The following is an 18,895-nucleotide window of genomic DNA, read 5'->3' on the forward strand; positions in this document are numbered from 1 at the left end:
TTATTTTGAGAACGCACACACAGCGAGGCGTAGCTAGTATGACCACAGGCAATGTATTGCCATTAAAACATTGCACACGATAAACAGACGTTTTCCAGACGTTTCCGATTACACCCTCTTCATCAAGGTTGTGTGTGAGGTCATTTACAGCGTCTGCTGTTATTTCTCTCTTTACAAAAGCACACTTACGCGCGTCAACTCGTATTCTCAAGTAGTCAACCATGATGTTCGAGTTTACCGGGATCATTCGAACGCATCATGGAGGGTCTGGCGTCAGTGCGACGTAAGAAGAATCCGGGTGCGTGATGACAGCTCACCATGGTGACGACAGTTCCAGAAAAGGTCTTATCATGCATCCATGAAATAAGCGTACAATATTATCCCTGTGCTCATGGGTTGAAACGAACAATTTATTATTTCATATCTTCATCCAATCAAATTTCAAGTAGCTCCAATGCCCAATTGAGGCAGACTTATTACAGAGCCAGGTCTATATAGGGCTTACACCAGGTTGATCCACAGTATTTGTGTTAATTAAAAGTTTATTTATTTATTCATTTAATTATTTGTAAATGTATGATTTGTCAGATTATATCTGTGTGTATATTTTTACAAAAATATATTTATGTTTAGACAATGTACTACTTCAGATGGATGCCACTATCACAACAAATCTTCAATATACTGTATCAGCACCCAGTCTAAAACAAGACAACCCTTGGCAAACAGGAGAGAACATAAAATCTAACACATCTAGCACAGTAAAATTTGACACACATTAAACTCTGTTCAACAAGTCCATCTGAAGTAAATTGTCTGAAGTAATCATACTTTGAGCTTGCCTCTATTAGGATGGCATAACACAGGCACAAACTGAGATAAAGATTGATATTGTCTCTACACTCACTGAGCACTTTATTAGGAATACCTTTAAACCCGCTTATTCAAGCAATTATCCAACCAGCCACTCATTTGGAAACAGTGCAATGTATCATGTCGATACAGTGGAGATTCAGTCAATTTTCACATCAAACATCAGAACGGGGAAAAGATGTGATCTCAGTATCTTTGACCGTGGCATGATTGTTGGTGCCAGATGGGCTGGTTAGAGTATTTCTGAATTTGCTGATCTCCTGGGATTTTAACATACAACAGTCTCTAGAGTTTACTAAAAATGCTAATGAAAACAAAAAATTTCTTGTTGATGAGAGAGGTCAGAGGAGAGTGGCCAGACTGGTTGGAGCTGACAGAGAGGCTACAGTAACTCAGATAACTACTCTTTACAACTGTGGTTGAGCGGTGAGCCTATCAAAATGCACAACATGTCAAACCTTGCAATTGCAGAAGACCACGTAGGGTTCCACTCCTGTCAGCCAAGTACTAAGGCTGCAGTGGGCACAGACCCACTAAAACCAGACAGTTGAAAACTGGAAAAACATAGCCTGATCTGATGAATTTTAATCTAATAAGACACGCAGATGGTAGAGTCAGAATTTGGTGTCAACAACATGAATCCATGGACTTGTGTCAACAGTCCAACATAGTGGTCTTGGTGTAATGGTGTGGACATGTTTTTTTGGCACATTTTGGGCCCTTTAATATTTATCAGTCAGTCTCAAAGTGGTTTCATAAACATGAGTTCAGCAATCTTCAATGGTCTGCTCAGTCACCAGTTCTGAATCCAGTAGATCACCTTTTGGGTATGGTAGAACAGGAGATTGGCAGCATGTAGACAAATCTGTAGAAATTATGTGCAATCATGTCAACATGGACAGGAATCTCAAAGGAATATTTCCAACATCTTGTGGAGTCCATGTCATGAGGAACTGAGCAAAGGGAGGCCATAACTATTGATAGTATGGTGTGTCTATTAAAGTGCTTGTGTGTGTGTGTGTGTGTGTGTGTGTGTGTGTGCTTTCATTTTAGGCCAACTCACATGATGTTATCTGCAATGAAATTATATTTCAAGTGACTGACTAACACGTTTGTCATCTAAGTAATTGGAACTCATAAACAGAAGCCTATCAGTGCCACTCTGAGCTTACTGGCAGATCCGACAAGGATCTTTCAGATGAATCAGAGGCCTGAACACTGTTTTTCCTATTATTGTATATCTCCCTCTAGTGTGCATTCCTTTACTTGCAACAGATTTCTACACCAAATGTGCCACGCAGATATCTCCACTGATGAGTAATTACCACTACTACTCAGTGGTTACTAACATTACCAATCCTGCTATGATGAACATATTATGGCAGTGACTTCTACGTGATCTCCTTTGTAATAAACACATGTAGTTAAAGCAAACAGAAATGGGAGCCTGACACCAACATACAAGAAAGTTTTTATTGATGTGGTATCAATACAATCAAGTACTGTAGATTTTGTATAAGCAGACAAACATTTTCAATCAAAAAGAGTGCATTTTATACCCAAATTCTATTGCATAGAGTGCACGCAATAGCCTTGTATGACAAAAATCCTATACGCTGATACATTGTACATTACACAAACAGAAAATAAAAGTCCACAAATAATCCTTCACAAACAACACTAGAATGCTAACTACATGTTGTAAATGCTCTTAACTCATCAATGCTGTTAAATACCATTTATACGTTCTAGGCTTCGGTGGTCGGTTTTGGCATCCCTATTAAATTATCATAAATGTATAAATACATCTTCATTAATTTCATGTGCAAATGGGAATGGCCGTTTGTATTTACTGAAACTAAAACAAACAAATATCCCTTAAAAACCGAAGCAAGGCTGGGTCTTTTTTTGTTTGTTTGCTCTTATGTTTTTTGTTTTGTTTCGTTTTGATTTATTTTTTGTGTCTTTTTTGTTTTTTTGTTCATTTTTATAAAGAAAGACAAAACACTTCAAAGCAATTTGTGATTGAGACGGTACATGGATCTTACTGACACTTGTTAAATGATTTGCACACAGGGCAAACTCTGCAAGCAAGTGACATTGTCTATGAAAACATAAGGACAGCGAGTATTAGCAACATGTAACTCACATCACCATTTCATATGTTCAAAAAAAAGAAGCCGACAAAAAAAGGCAACATACAGTACATAACGAGCCTTGGACTGTCTGTTAGACTCATATAACAATAATGATACATAGCAGTTGTAGGTGTGTTCATGTTATTAGACAGAAAGGGCAAGAGCAAGTGCATTGTTTGCATTACATAGATGTAAAATACTGATTAGGCCTTATCCTAGCACTGCCTCTCTAAAGCAACTAGAAAAGTTTCTGATCATGTATAATGACACAACATGGTTTGTAGAAACTATTGAAAATCAGTCAAACAGTATACATTCATTCTGATTGCAAAGCTCAAAATTTGGCACAATCCTCCTGTACATTGACATTCCTCCATCAGGGTGTAAGGTAGTCGAAATTCAGTGTAATGATAGTTCGGGCGGCACAAGTTTAGATTAGAATCCTGTCTGAGCTGAGGCATGTAAAGGCACAGAGATGGTGATATAAGCACCAACTTTTCATTGTTAAATCACAACAATTTTGACCAGACCTCCTTACCTTCTGTCTTCTTTAACTGCAACCACTGAATAAAGATATTCTACACTTCCCAGAGAGTCTTTTTTTGTTCATGACTTGGTACAACACAGATTTATTGCACACCATTAGGCCACTCACTGGAACAATATCCGAAATAGCCCATTCAGTGCTAACTAGAAATGTATCTCCTTATCTCAATGTGTCAATTTAAATTCAGGTTTTTCTGACTCCCATAATCGATCCATTACATTCATTACATGTTCCCTTACTTTGCAAAGGCACCATTAGAGTATGTAGCACTTTCTTAAAAACCTGAAGGATGCTGAAACATTTTAAAGTCAGATTTCTTGTGGAACATTGACAGGACCTGTTAGTTCTTCCTAACGTTTTGTCACTTCATTCAAGTTTATTATTATCTTTGCTGACGTGTTCATGACCTGAATGCCAGGGGGATAATGTGACACAACAACACACACACACACACACACACACATATTGACACAGTGACAGACAGAAAGGTACACCTACTAGAACATACAACCACACACAAACACACACAAACACACACAAACACACACACACACACAGCACGTGTCTTTCTTTAATGCCTTATCCAACAGAAGTGAGTAAATACATAGCTCTCCCCTTTGGCCCAGCACCTCTCCCAGAAATCTGGCAGGAATTTGTTAAAAGTTACACAACCTGTATTTCACAACCTGTGGGCCTCAGTCAAGTCCCTTTACTTATTCATACAGTAAATGCAGATCAATTCTCACTTCAAGCTGTATACTCCGACATTATTCAGTTCTGACACATCCTGTCCTTGTAGCCATAGATGTTCCATTAAGATAAATAATAATTCAGCTACAAACACAATGGTTTGGGAATTAATAAAAAAGTGTTTTTATTCAGAACTACAAATATTTCAGAATTGCTCTGATTTGTCCAGCAACAAGTCACACAGAGACTTGAATTAAAGGAAGAAGTAGATCTATTTTGCTTGTTATCCATTTGCCTCCTCATTTATAAGCATTAAGTTTACAGCATCTTCACAGGTTTTGCTATATGTGGTCAGCATGAGAATTTAACATTATGGCAGCAGAGGTTACCGACTGGGAATGTTAATGCGATACTGATTTATTAGTAGGTAGTATACCAACAGAGAGCAGTGATGTCATGGTCAGAGTATGTGAAGAGGATGCCTACAACACAGTGGTGGCATTTGCAGTGCAAATGGGAAAGACCAGATCGATCCAGCTGTAGTTGTGTCCTTACAATCCATCTGCAGTTGTTCTCAGTATCTATTCTATGACATGTAAACATTGATTGTATGCATACATATCATCCTTAATTTACATTGTCTTGACAGTTTTAAAAAAAGGCATTGTCCTTGCATGATGTTGTTGATCCTCCTTAAAAGGGCGGTTTAAATTTAATGATAAGGCCTTTTCCTTTGATTGTATTTTTGTGGGTTGCATTTCTGGACAGTTTGGTAAATTATAAAAAAAGACAGACCTATCATTTTCAATGGTCAGCTACTAAATTCAGAAAGACACAGAGAAATAAGCATCCAACAGATGCTAAATGTCAAAATATATATCTCACGCTAAAAACAAAGATTTAATCCCATTAATAATTTTAAAGTAGCAATTGTTTAGAGTACCAAAAAGGTCAAACAAAAGAAAAATTAAAAGTAATGGTTTTACAGCACCAAATGCATTCCTTTGCTATTGTTTGTGTTTATTTTTCTATGTTGTATTGTTGCTCTTTATGTCAGTATTCACGGTTTAAATAAGAACATGAGGGGGACATGACTGCAGCCAGAAGAACCAATCACCCCCCAGGGTCTGGTGATGTTGTCCTTATGATGTCAGAGCATGTGGGCAGGATGTGCAGTCACATGGGAAGGTCTGTTACTAGCACATTACAAAGTAAGGCACTTAATAGTCTGAATCCAATAAACAACAACAACAATGATGACAAGGACCAAATAATAACAATAAAATTATGACAATATAATAATTAAAATAATATAAGCTAAAAAACACCAACATAAAATACAACCCAAAACACACAGTTGAAGGACACTGAAACAAAGAACACAGTATGAAATTCCATCCCCTGCTTTTTTAAAACTTCCATATTTCATTCACAAAGTTTGTTTTCTCTTTTGCTCATGTTATTGAGGGTGAGACATTTAAGGATGATGGCAATAATATTGAGAATTTTATGGGTTTTGTGGTGTTTCTATTATGGCTGCAGGTATTTTAGGTTTAGGGCTGCTCTGAGGTGCCAATACAGGAACATATTTGGAGGAAAGGAAAGGGTTATGTGGGACAGAGCAGGAATCCTGAGAAGGAGGAGTGGATGTACTCGGTAGAATAAAGGCCATTTGCCTGATCCGAGGGCATCTGGACCCATACCTGGTCACCCTCCTTCAGCTCTAGGACAGCACTACCAGACGCCTGGTCCATGTAGCCTTTCTTGTATTCATCATAGGTGTAGGTGGCTGGTACATTGTTCTTGTACAGTGCCACCCACAGGCTAGTTCCCTTTACATGCATGTGGTACGCAAAGTAGTAGACACCAGATAAAGGAGCAGTGAACATGCCGGTAGCGGAGCTGTAGGCATTTTGCCCATTGTATAGGGTCCTGTCAAATTTGATTGGCATAGCAGAGGGAGGAAAAGGTGTGGTGAGGATGGCTGTGAAGGCTGGTGCTACAGAGGCAGAGAGAGGAACTTGACTGTACACAGACCCCTTCCTGTCCCCTGGTACTTCATCCCCTTCCAACTGTGTATCTGTTGGCCCTGCAACAACTGTTTGGCCATTTCCTGGAGGACCGGGTGGTCCTGGAGGACCAGGAGGACCAGGGTTACCATTAAGCCCAGAAGGGCCTGGTTTTCCTGGAGGACCTTGGGGGCCCATAGCTCCCTTCTCTCCAAATTTACCAAGTCCTGGAGGCCCTGGAAGTCCAGGTTCACCCTTCGGGCCAGGAGCACCCTGTGGCCCCATGGGACCCATGGGCCCCTGAAGACCAGGAATTCCTGACTGGCCCCTGGGGCCTGGAGTTCCTATAAACCCTTGCTCACCTTTAGACCCTGGAGCACCCATCAGCCCTGGATTCCCAGGTAGGCCAATATGTCCTGCTTCACCTTTGGGTCCGGGTTTTCCAAAAGGACCATTAAGTCCAGGGATACCTTTTTCCCCAGGAATGCCAGGTTTTCCAGGGGGTCCGCTTGGGCCTTGGTCACCTCTGATGCCAGGCAGTCCTGGAGGGCCCTGGGGCCCCAACTCTCCCTTCAGTCCTGGCATTCCATGTTTTCCTGGGAGTCCCATTGGACCTTGAAGTCCTGGTGGCCCTGGTTGTCCATCAAGACCTGGCTCCCCAATTGGGCCCACCATTCCTTGCTCTCCTTTGTCCCCTGGGAGTCCAGGCAACCCACCATGGCCCTTATCTCCTTTTGGCCCACTTAGACCAGGTTTTCCATAGCCAGGAGCCCCAGGAAATCCAGGAGGACCCCTGGCTCCTGCCTCACCTTTTGGTCCTAGGGGACCTGGTCCTCCCGGCAATCCATCTAGCCCAGGTTTCCCTAACCCAACTGGCCCTGGAAGACCTTGCAGTCCTGGAGCCCCCGCCTCTCCTGGTTCTCCATGATCCCCTGGAAGTCCTTGATCACCTTTTAGACCAGGCAGTCCAGGCAAACCTTTTGGTCCTGGTTTGCCTATAGCTGGAGCACCAGGTGGTCCTGTACTGCCTTTCAGCCCAGGCGGACCCCTTACACCTGGAGGCCCAGGTTTTCCATTTCCATTCTCACCCTTAAGCCCGCGATCACCTGGGGGGCCAGCAATACCCTTTAGTCCTGGCTCTCCCCGAGCCCCAGGCGGGCCTCTGATGCCTGGAAGCCCAGGCTTCCCATTCAGAGACAGACCAGCTGGGCCAGGGAGGCCAGGCTGCCCAGGAGGACCTCTAGGACCTGGTTCACCACGAGGGCCAACCTCACCATTAAACCCTGACATCCCCTTTGGCCCAATCTTTCCAGGGAGACCTGGTAGTCCAGGCTTACCAATTCCTGGAAAGCCAGGAGGCCCCTGAGGGCCCACCTGGCCATTGAGACCTGGCTTACCCAGTCCAGGTTTTCCTGGAAGTCCTGGTGGCCCAGGTGGGCCCCTTGGTCCAGGTTTTCCTTGAGGGCCTGGTTCCCCCTTCACTTTCATCATGGGTGGCATATCTAGAAAAAGAGAAGATGATCATGTTGTTAGTACAATAATGTATTTCAAAACAAAAAAGAAGTAGAAAACAAACAGTTGAATAACATTTTCCATTCAGATTGACCTTGCAATCTGATTATGTAACTGGCAAGTTGTTTTCCTCAGTTATTTTTAGACTAACAATGATGATTTCACACCCAGTCTGCCCCACCAGAAAGTTATTGAAGATGTAGTGGTGGCAGGAGTAGATCCATGAGAGATCGACGAATGTGATGGAGAGCAGCTAGAGAGGCAGCACCAATAGCTGAGCTTCAGGAAAAAGTGGAGGAATGTTGCAGACAGAGAATGGCTGCAATACAGGTTTATAGCCTACTCACAGTTACTACTTGTTTATCCTCTTATGTTGGACTGAGGGCAGACTAGATGCTATATCACCTTGAGGTACAAAGTGTTCAAACTAAACAAATTTAAAGTGCAAAATACATAAATAATATATAAAATGTCTATTGCTTTAACCTATAAAACCATAAGGGATAAAACAATAGGATGCAATTAAAAAACAGCTGAGGTGTTGCGCTTGTGTTGAGTTGCAGGGATCCTAGATACAAGGCAACATGGCTTCATCTTCATGTAAGAATTTATCAAGTAGATCATCTGACACAAAAGGCTGCATTTGGTAAGGAAAATTCCACTTTAAAAGTGCATACCATTTTCTGCTGTATATAAACTTTGGGGTAAACAACACTATTAGGCTATTTTAGCTCCAATTTCCTTGGTAACTGGCTGACCATAACAGGGTTTTCTTTATTAGCCAGATCAAGTTTCCATGCATTCCACTTCAAAATAAAATCAACAGAACACTGTGTGTAATATTTAGGAGATTCTGACATATTTTTAGACTAGTTTTGACCTACAAAAGCTGATAAACTGTATACATTTGAACTTTGACCTTCAGTATTTGGCTTAAGAAGCTCCTTAAAAATAAGGTATGTTAGATTAAGTAGTGCCTAAGCTACTACTTTAAGTATCAGATCAGCCTCGATATAGGCAGATAGTAATATTAAAGGACTCGGATTAGGGCCCAAAAAACTCCCTAAAAACTTTACCTGAGGTGTCTGAGAAAATGTCCATTTTAAAGGAAAAACAACTATGCAGGGCAGAAGGAATGTGAAAAAAATGAATTAAGTAGATACATACAAGAGATATCTGATATCACAACATCATTAAATAGGGAAATGAAAATTCAAACTTCAGTCATGTCAAAATAAAGCCTAGGAATTGTCGATATCTTGAAATCCAAAACCTGTTGTCTGGTCTGTTGGAAAGGGTCTTCCGAATTCACTTTTATACTTTGTCCATCAAAGGCATGATGCTTTCTTGACTCTTCAGGTTATTCATCCATTCTTTTTCGTAACTGCTTGTTCAGGATTGTGCAGGGATTAAGGCTATCCCAGCACAGACTGAGCAGTAGGCAGAGTATATTCTGCACAGGTCGTGAATCCATATATAAAACTGTAATACTCTATAAATTCCTGAGTTGAGCATTTGTTATGTAATAGTACAATTGGACAGAAGTTAACATTTCTGTTTTCCATCTGACTGACTTGGGTTTGAGAGTGATCTCAAAATGCAAATGTTTTGATTATGTAACAGAAAGAAAACTGAAGGTTTATGCCACACAAACTCATAAACTGACTTGTTGCTCCACTGCCTCATCTGAGCAACACTGTGCCTGAATGTTATACTTCAAGGCAGGATATATGTCAGTTCATCCTGCCAACCACTGCCAGTCTACCCAACTGAAAGCTCGTGGGCTAAGATTCAGTTGTGAGTGAATAATTTCTCTGCATAATATAACCATATCCCAATAAACACATTACTGTACGTGATGCATGGTCTCCCAAACCTGGCACCTGCCAGTACAACCCCAGTAATAATATTTCTAATTGAAATACCTAAACTGTCTTATTCTAGAGCACATCAACAGTAATAAATGAGACAGGGAAAAACTTGCTCTTTTCCTTTCCTTCTCACCAGCTTGCAAAGAAATTTAGGTTGAAATTCCCATCACATCCTGTATTGTAACCTTCAGCCACTACTTCGCCCTAGTGGCAATCAATGAGACATGCAGACATTTTAAGATAAAGATATAACATCAAAAACAGTGCTGAGAAAAATGATTCTTAACATTATCAAGGTAAGGGCTGTGACTGACTTCCAGCTTTAACTTTGATCTATTTACCATAGGTTTTGTACAATAAAAGAGATTTTGGGTGTGCTCATTGTTGGTTTCACCTCCAAATAAAATTTTTTGACAGCAGGTCTAAAACTATGGTTTGTCAACATAAGTAAGGGTGCCACCTTCTGACCAACTACATTTTTACACCACTTTGGATCTAAGCATAGCCGGGTTGCTTCTTCATTTTTTTTCCATTCATCAAAAACATTGTTTTAAAACATGCAATGATCATTACGGCCTCATTTGTAGTCATTCTTGTTTCCTGTCATGTAGCTCCACTGTCAACCACCTTAATATATCACCCAGAGAGGAAAGATAAGGTGTTTCACCCTTGATAGGCCGTAAAGGCTTCTTGATGTCTTCCCATGATGCTCTCCAGGATTTAAAGACTGGTTTTGCGCTTTAAAATACATCTGTATTGAAATATGCTCTTGTAAGAGCAAAGCAACACGAACATCCAACAAGCCAGAGGAACATTAAAATGCTAAAGTAGTGACGTCAGGCCAGCTAAGATTGATATATAACTTGCAGCACATTCATGCTTGTGTGCAGGAAAAATTCAAGAGTAAATCTGGAAAACTGCAGCAAAGGCATCAGAATAAAAGTAGTACAGCTTGGAACTGTGACTGACTCCAGTAAGTGAAGTTCTAGTTTGGTGTTTTGATCTTTCCTATCTTTAGGAGTAATTGTGGAGGAGAAATCATCACTAACCTTGACCTATAGCCTTGTACCTTAAATGAAACATAAATGAAACACATGACATTTTTTGAAGTTTAGTCCTAATTTAGTCTTTAACATTTTTTTTGTCAGTAAACACCTATTATTAATCAAACTGATCACATTTTCATGTGGGTGCATTCTTCCCACTGATTTATGCAGAAAAGAATCTTCAAATTATTACACTAGAAAAAGTCTTACATTAAATATCAGTGTCCTGGCTTTCATTTTGTAATCACGGTCTGTTTGATAGAAGGATACTAATGCCTTATATCTTTATTTATTTTGTGTCACAGCACAGAAAAATATTTCTATATTGTAAAAGTTGATGAAAGCCCATGGCAGGATACGGATTCTGCACCTAATACAGTAGATCTTATGACAATTTTAAATTATACTTAAAGACACAGACATGTATATGTGTAACTAAAATCTGCTGAAATCAAAAGCTGAAATCATACATTGAATATCTTTTGTATACAGTTGTATTCTCATGAGCTGCTACTGACATAGGTTATTTCCTCTTATTAAAAATGACTGCTAGATTATTTCAGTGGTGGTGCAATGTGAACATGTGACCACTGCGTGGCAGTAAAAGCACTGTATTCATGTGAACCACTTGAAGCGTTCTCATCCAATCCCACTTACTGACAACATCATTTAGGACGTGGGAAATTATTCTAGCATATCTTTAATGTTTCTGTTAGAGATTTAAATGATGAATTTCAACCCTGAATTTGATCTGAATCCAACTTTTGAGTATTTCATAGTCAAACATCATTTTATGATACTGAAATTAAATTATGCCCCTCATTTGTTTTGGATTTTGCTTTGAAGAAGGGGCTTCTGATAAAACAAGGCACATTTCATATGATCCAGAAAACATATTTGTGGCTTGAGTCGAATTTGACAATGATTGCATTTACAGCATGCACATTTTTGCAGGATGATTAATTCCCTCCTCATTTCCCCAGTTCTCTTTCCTGAGTCTTTTCTTTAATCTATTTTTATTTCCTTCACACTCTCTCTCATCCATCCTACAGATGAAGAACATGTGATAAACAGTGAAGTAACACCATCCAGATGGCAGCAGGAACAACTGGCCCAGTGGGCACTCAGGCCAAATGCTGCTGGGCCCACAGAGCAAGGAGACTCACAGTGTATTGAGCCTGTAAACTGCCTGAAGAAAAACTAATCCACTGACTTCAGTGCATGAGTCTGTCCTGTTCATGGGTTGGTCTCCGTATCAATTACATTTTAAACTGCGATGTTGGACAACTCTTTGTACAGTATGATCATTATCGTATGATAATTATCATGCTCACTTTGGTTCAAATAGCTGGAAAAATATCTAATTCTCGGCTGTCTGACAACGGGATACCACAAAGAAATATACTGTTTGCAGGAAATGACTTTGGGCCAGGCACTATTTAGTGAATGTATTTGTGAATGCTGGAATTAACATAAGGGAGACATTGAGACTTAAATATCAGTGCCTCCATTGACCCAGTGGACTGTTGCTGAATTGTGTAAGTGGACCTATCGGCCTGCAGAGTTGTTGAGTGAGGCATTAAAGTAAAAGACACACATGTATATTACTTACCAACATAATGTCCCTTGCCCTCTCGAAATGGGGGTCCAATAGGCCCTTTCATCATGGGTTGCATGTACTTCACCTGGGGTATGGGGGGATAGCCTCCAGCAAGAGCACGCCCCCCCAGCATCAGCAGCACACAAACAGGAGCCAACAGCATGGTCACCAGCATCCCAGGCTTCAGGTGTCACACACAAAAAACTGGAGGCAACAGAAAAAGAGGGCAGAGGGTAAAAAGACCAGATGCAACACATACATGTATATTACCATTGCCTTTTATTGTGGACTGGAGCTCAAGACAACAAGTCACAGAGAAGTCATTGTCATCCACATGTATCAAGTGATAGAGAATTATGGAACTTTTCTGTTTGAAATCTTGCCATTATGCTTCACTGCACCTTACGTAACACCATACATATGATTGATTGCAAATACTTGAAAGACAGTAATTTAACCTTTTGAAACATGCATTTACTCATTATCAGTTGAAATTACTGAATTAATATACCGCAAGCATTTTGAAGGCATGCAGGGATATTGAATCTCTTCTGATGTGAAGATCTACCCTTACATTTTCTCTACATCCTCTATGTCCTATCCAAGCCAGCAGCAGAGAGTTTGCCAAAGAAAACCAAGGAAACTGAGGAAACATGTTTCTTTCACAAAGCATGGGAAGTGCTTGATATGTCTGCACAAACATAAAACGATAAAAGATTGGCTGGCATCTACAAAGGCATACATAACTGTGTGTCCTGCTATGCACCAATTTGTTAAACACAGACACCATCTTCAGCACTGGTGAAGGGTAAATTGAAATGATTTCTTAAGTTTTGTATGCACAAACACATGATGCAAGTGCACACAAATGTTGTAAGTCAGTGGCTGCTCAGGTACAGTGTGTGTGAAGTACTTGGCTAGGATAGTATTTGGTCTAGATGGCCCTCAGCAACTGCGACAGGCACATCTGTTGACTTTAATTTACTACAGGAAGACATGACCACATCGCGCTCGGCCAAATATTTTCACAACCGTGGTCAGGTGCGAACAGGAAACCGCCACAGGATAGTTAGTGTGTTTGTGTATCGTAAGTGAGCAACTGTAAGAGTCCACCACTGGCTTTAACTGTTGAAGTGATGTGTGAAATTGGCATTAATTTCAACTGCAGCTCTCCCCTGAGCTGTTTTCGTCAGCTCTCTGCGGACTGATGACTATCAGGAGTTAATGCCAGAAATGTCACACTTATGTTAGGCATGGAAACTGTCGAAGGATGAAGATGAAATGATGCATAGCTGTGAAAGACTGTTCACTGCTAGTTTCTTTCAATTAAGCTGCCAGGAATTTACTGATTTAATTGAGGTGGAATGGTGTCTACAAGACGAAGCGGCAAAGTCACAATGATAACAGGGATGTGGGAGGTGACATTTTGCAAAACAAATGAGACACAAGAGAGAGACACTTAATTTCTTAATTGTCACCTCTTAGACCCTGATCATACAGTCTGTAGGCATCCAGCCATATCAAAACCTGATCTGTTCACATAAAATAATCATTTACGTCCTTAATCTCCCCTCCTTTATATCATACTAGTCATGTTATCGTGCATGTGAAAGACAGGCCTGCTTGTCTCTGCAGAGATGGACTCAGATTTGGATTGCATAAGGTAGGGGAGAGTTCTCTCTGAAAGTTTACCCTGAGGCTCAGGAGGAATTACTGCAACACAAGTTGACATTTTATAATTTGAAAATGATCCGACGTTTTCTAATTTGAAAATTACATCAAATCACACACTGCAGTTAATTGGAAGCAGGTATTCAGGAGTAATCCGGGAGTTCACAGCAGACTTCAAATCACATGTACTTAGAAAAAGGTGTGTTCATTGCCACCATGTGTGCCGAAATCAGGTCTGTTTTACAGCTTTTCCTCGCTGCTGTCTGTGATTGTTTAGCAACCACATAGCTAGGCAGTCAAATTCTTGTTTTACAGCCATTTACCTAAATGTTTGTCTGGGTTTTCTTTTTTTGTAATTAGTCATAAGTGTGTGCGTCTGCGGTGTCTGTTTATGCTTGTTTATGTTGCTGGAGTCTTTGCCACGATGAATCAAATAACACATCTAAAACTTTCACACCAAAGTTTAATCTATGAAAACTGAAGAAAGCAAAGACAAAGATGTTAAGAGAAACAAACAGGAGAAAAAGAGACCAGTATTGGGAGGGTAGTGTTTGGTCGTTGGCCGACTTGCCGGCTGGCTGGCAAAGAGGCTCGTCTGGTATGGGGGTCTGTGGTTTTGGTGCAGATGTAATTTAACAGGCGGCTCTGGATGCTCACCATTCTGCAGGCGTCAAACTCTCTGAAGAGCCAGTGCAACACACACTAAAGTACAGAAGCTGTGCGTGAACAGGGATCAGACACAAACGGGTGGTTCACAGACCTCCACAATCTGTTTATCAAATGTTTTCACTGAAAAGCTCAGCAGACGTTGTTAAAAAGTCTCACGCAATCCTCTCTGGCTGGCCACCATGGGCCACTGCTGGACCAAGACTCTTACATGCTCTCGCACACAAGAACACCCACATAACAGCGCACGCACTCTCGGCATGCATGAGAAAACAATATACCTCTGGTAAGTGGTTACGCGGCGTGTCTTGAAAATACTCAAACTCGTTAACTTTCCTCCATTTTCACATAAAAATCGGTCCATTGAAAACAAACCATGACAAAAACCTGGGGTCTGAGAGGAGAGAGGAGCTAATGGCGAATCAAAGCCTCCCTCAGTCATTAAACGTGAGCAGCATCCAAAGTTACAGCGAAAAAGCCTTGTCTGGCAGGCACAGTGACACTTTATATAAAACAGATTTTACTGAGAAAAGAAATCACCACACACATTACAGCAACAGATCCAAAAATACACAAAGGAAGAAACAGCAGAACAGAAAAGTAGCATTAATGAGGAAATAGCGGCGAGTCTGACCCTCGGGTGTAAAAGGGCACCGCCAACTCCACCATCGCATTCTTACAGTCAGCACTTTGCCAGACAGCTGTCAAATTACTGAATGCTACGTCTGACGCCCACATCTGTGGACGGACTGTGAGAAAATAGGCCAGGCATATAAAAGGGTGAACAAATGACCATAAATGACCACAAAATGTGGCCACAATTGACAGAGTTTGTTTGTTTGTTTGTTTGTTTGCTTTTTGCTTCTATTTTAAATCTGATCTTGCTGCTATTTGTGGTCATTTTGCTTCTCTTTGTGGTCACTTTGCATCTCTTTCAGTGACTTTTTGCAAGTGAACTAATGATGAAAACTGCACCTGAATTTGAGTATTTTGCTCACAGTGGAGATGAAAAGAGGCTGTCAAAAGCTCCTTGCCACAGCAGATCTGCACTACACTCCTCTGTACACATAGTATACAAAATACTACATACAAATATTACAGGAAACCGTCAAAGAAAACCTGAGAGGCTAATCTAACTGTATTTTAATGAAGTGTTGTTGTAGCTTCAGTATGCAGTATGTAGCAGCAATAAGAAGGAAAAAACAAGGGAAAAACAAATTTTGGATTGTTATTGACAGATTGATGGATAATATTAAAAGGGCCTCCTCAGTCCTTGGGCCCCTCGGCCTTTTCCTAGTAGGGCTCTTCAGTAAACCAATCCATACCCACATCAAACATAGATATATGTTGGAAAATGCACATAAAATAAACAGACAGACATCCTATTTTTCCCACACCAGATGCACCTCACAGATCTGTCTCCAAACCACCTGGTAATCCAAGTCACCAGCACAAACCAAACATGAAACTTGCAGTCGTCGCCTTTCTCGAACATGTGTTGGATGCCATTTTAACAGAGCCGAAATGCTAATCTGCAATGGCTTTGGGCCGCCAGAGCAGACTCGACAGCCTCCAAACCCATACTCAGCAGCATCTCAAGTGGCCTGCTCAGACAGGCAGAAGAGACACAGACACCGCAGCGGAGCTCAAGCCAAGCACACACTTCCCTAACTGCTCTGTCTACCCGCTAATGAAATCAACAGCACTGGGGAGGTGAGGTTGAAGGTGCTCTGCCTCCTCTTCCCTTACGCGGTACATTTGTGGATCCAGACTACCAGGCATTTCCTAAACCACGTGCCACAGAGAGATTATAGGTAGACCGAGCGTGAGGATTTAGTGTCATGGAGGGAAGAGGAGGTGGCTGTTTTTGTGGTGAATACTTGAGCCGCTCCTTGAGTGGAGGAATCATCACCTGAACATCATGTACCGCGTAATGCGTGCCTTCTACAAAAACACCAAATGGTTCAACAATAACCAAGGTTCATGATGGTTAGTTTGGTTACAACCACAGGCCTCGCAGACAACTGCACTTAAAACCCGACCACATATTTTAGCTGACTCATCTAATGCTGACAAACCCAAGCCACAACCATGACCATAACCATTCCTAACGGTGACCATGGACCCACAGGTGTGGTCAGCTGTTATACAACCACAGCCGACATCCTTTACCAAAATCTCTTCTTGTAAATTCAGAAGCGAATGTTGGAAACTTCCCTTTGACAGCAGGAATGAATTTCCATCACTAGAGGGGAAGAAAGGCATACTTAAATGCAAATTCAATTTATAGACTTAAATTCAATTCATACATCTGTGGTTTATTATTCAATCTGTAGTCTAGACATTTGAGTATTAACGGATTTTACAGATTTGTAGTAAAAAGACATGCACCTGCAGACGTTGGGCAAACATACACAAACAGGCCCAAAAACTGCTAAGGTTCCAGACAACACAGGACTCCATTGACCATTGACCTGTGTGTATACGCCTTGTTCTATACATACATCGGAGAGAGAGAGAGGGAAAAACAGAGAAGGGAGAAAGTGAGTGCAGCAGTTACACAACATGCTGGAAGCCGGAGTCATACAGCTCTTATTGAGTCTGAGGGGGGGGGGGCTATTTGGAGAATCACCTTCTTCTTTTGAATGAGGTAATCCCTCCTCCTGCCTGAGTTGCACTTGTACCATTACACCTTTCCGGTGTCAGCTCACCGCATAATAGTTGAGTGGTGGTCACAGTTTTTGGTGACTTTGAAGACACCCTGTATTACTCAACACTGTGCAAATAAGCACTGGGGAAACATGTGGCTGTTAACGCAATGTGTCCGTGTGTGTGTGTGTGTGTGTGTATAAAAGAGGGTATAAAGCTAATGCATATGTGATGAGACATTAACATGTGTTACTTCAGTTGCCACCAGCTGGAGACTGTATTGAAGGTTTTGTTTGGTTGCTTCTCAGGAAAAAGTTGCCCCTCCTGCACCGCCACAATAAAAGCTCCTATGTTCTCTCATTAGTGTTTCCACTGAATCATTAGTAAATTACAGTGCAGCCATGAGAAGGACTGTAAATTATTCTTTTTAATGTCCAGACGTGATGCATACTTCTGCTGTAACATGCTGATTCACATGTGCCAGACCACACTTTTACTCACTTACAATTACAGTATGCAGTATACAGTACAAATATACAGACACACCAAAATGTCCGTTTTCATTTTTTCTTGCAATTTATTTCCATCCTTATTGAAATGGGCTCATATTTACACCACATGGTCAAATAGTTCCTTAATGCAACAGCTTGAGCTGCAGCATTATCGATTAAGCAGACTTAATTATTTCAAATAGAGAGAGTGTGTTCGAGCCATGTCTCTTCATCCAGCCCCGCCTGCTCTCTGGAAGCCATAGAGGCAGACAGACTTCATCCATCTCTCCCTCTCTCTCCTCCCTCTGGGTAGTAACAACGATGATATACAGTATATCTGTGCGGCAGATGACACAAAGGGCACTCCTCAACTTTACACACCCAGCACTTGCCTGCTCAAGTGCAGGAGCATGAACATTCAATCACATCCTCATTTTTTATTAATCCGTCACGCCTGCCCATGTCTGTCATCTGTCTTGCTTGTTGTCATCTTCCACTGAAGCTGTTATGACTGTGCCACCTTGTTTGTGGAAAGAAGCGAAATAGAAGGTGACAGTCAAAAATATACCAATGGCTGAACTGAAGACAGGATTGAAAAAAGCCTAATTTTGCTTCAGCAGAGAGAAAAAAAAACAACTAATAAAACACAGAGGAAATGAAGGAAAAGAGACTCATCAATTCAGGAAATGGTACCTGTGGAGCGGGCATGTGATTTCCGAACATCCCTGAGGGTCAGAGTGGGTGTGAAAAGGACTGAGAGATGTTAGGGGGTGAGGTTCTGCTGATGAAGTGGTTAAAGAGGGAACAAGTAAAAGAATAAAACAATGTGGGACAGGTTAAAGGGGTGTGAAGAAAACATGGGGAGAGGAAAAGAGTGCAGATAGAGGGTTTTCATTTCTTGATGACTTCATTCAGAGAAACACGTTTAATGCCCCTGGGCACTGAACTAAGTGCAGAAGCAGGCGTGCTAATCGCAAGACTGAGGGGGTGATGGATTGGATGGATGGAAAGTGTACGTGTGAGTACGCAGGGACAAAGGGTGAAGCAGTCAAAGTGAGGATAATTAGTCACAGGATTATTAACCTATAGGACCTCACACATGTGCAGAGTGTGACCCTCAGTTGTTCTTCAG

General features: G+C 41.2%; 1 protein-coding gene across 1 annotated transcript in view; it reads right to left on the reverse strand.

The window, feature by feature from the left end:
* Positions 1-2,332: 2,332 nt before the first annotated feature.
* The window catches only part of col8a2 (collagen, type VIII, alpha 2), a 44,897-nt gene continuing 28,334 nt past the window's right edge, over positions 2,333-18,895 (reverse strand). Inside the window, exons 2-3 of the mRNA XM_071499421.1 lie at positions 12,299-12,490; positions 2,333-7,759 (exon numbers count right to left, since the gene is read on the reverse strand). Of these exons, the coding sequence (XP_071355522.1) occupies positions 5,856-7,759; positions 12,299-12,461 (2,067 nt within the window). The 5' untranslated portion in view covers positions 12,462-12,490 and the 3' untranslated portion in view covers positions 2,333-5,855. The remainder of the gene's footprint in view (positions 7,760-12,298; positions 12,491-18,895) is intronic.

Source organism: Trachinotus anak, unplaced genomic scaffold (genome assembly GCF_046630095.1).
Source record: "Trachinotus anak isolate AG129_WGS33_773 ecotype Australia unplaced genomic scaffold, CSIRO_AGI_Tana_v1 ptg000016l, whole genome shotgun sequence".
NCBI lineage: Eukaryota > Metazoa > Chordata > Actinopteri > Carangiformes > Carangidae > Trachinotus > Trachinotus anak.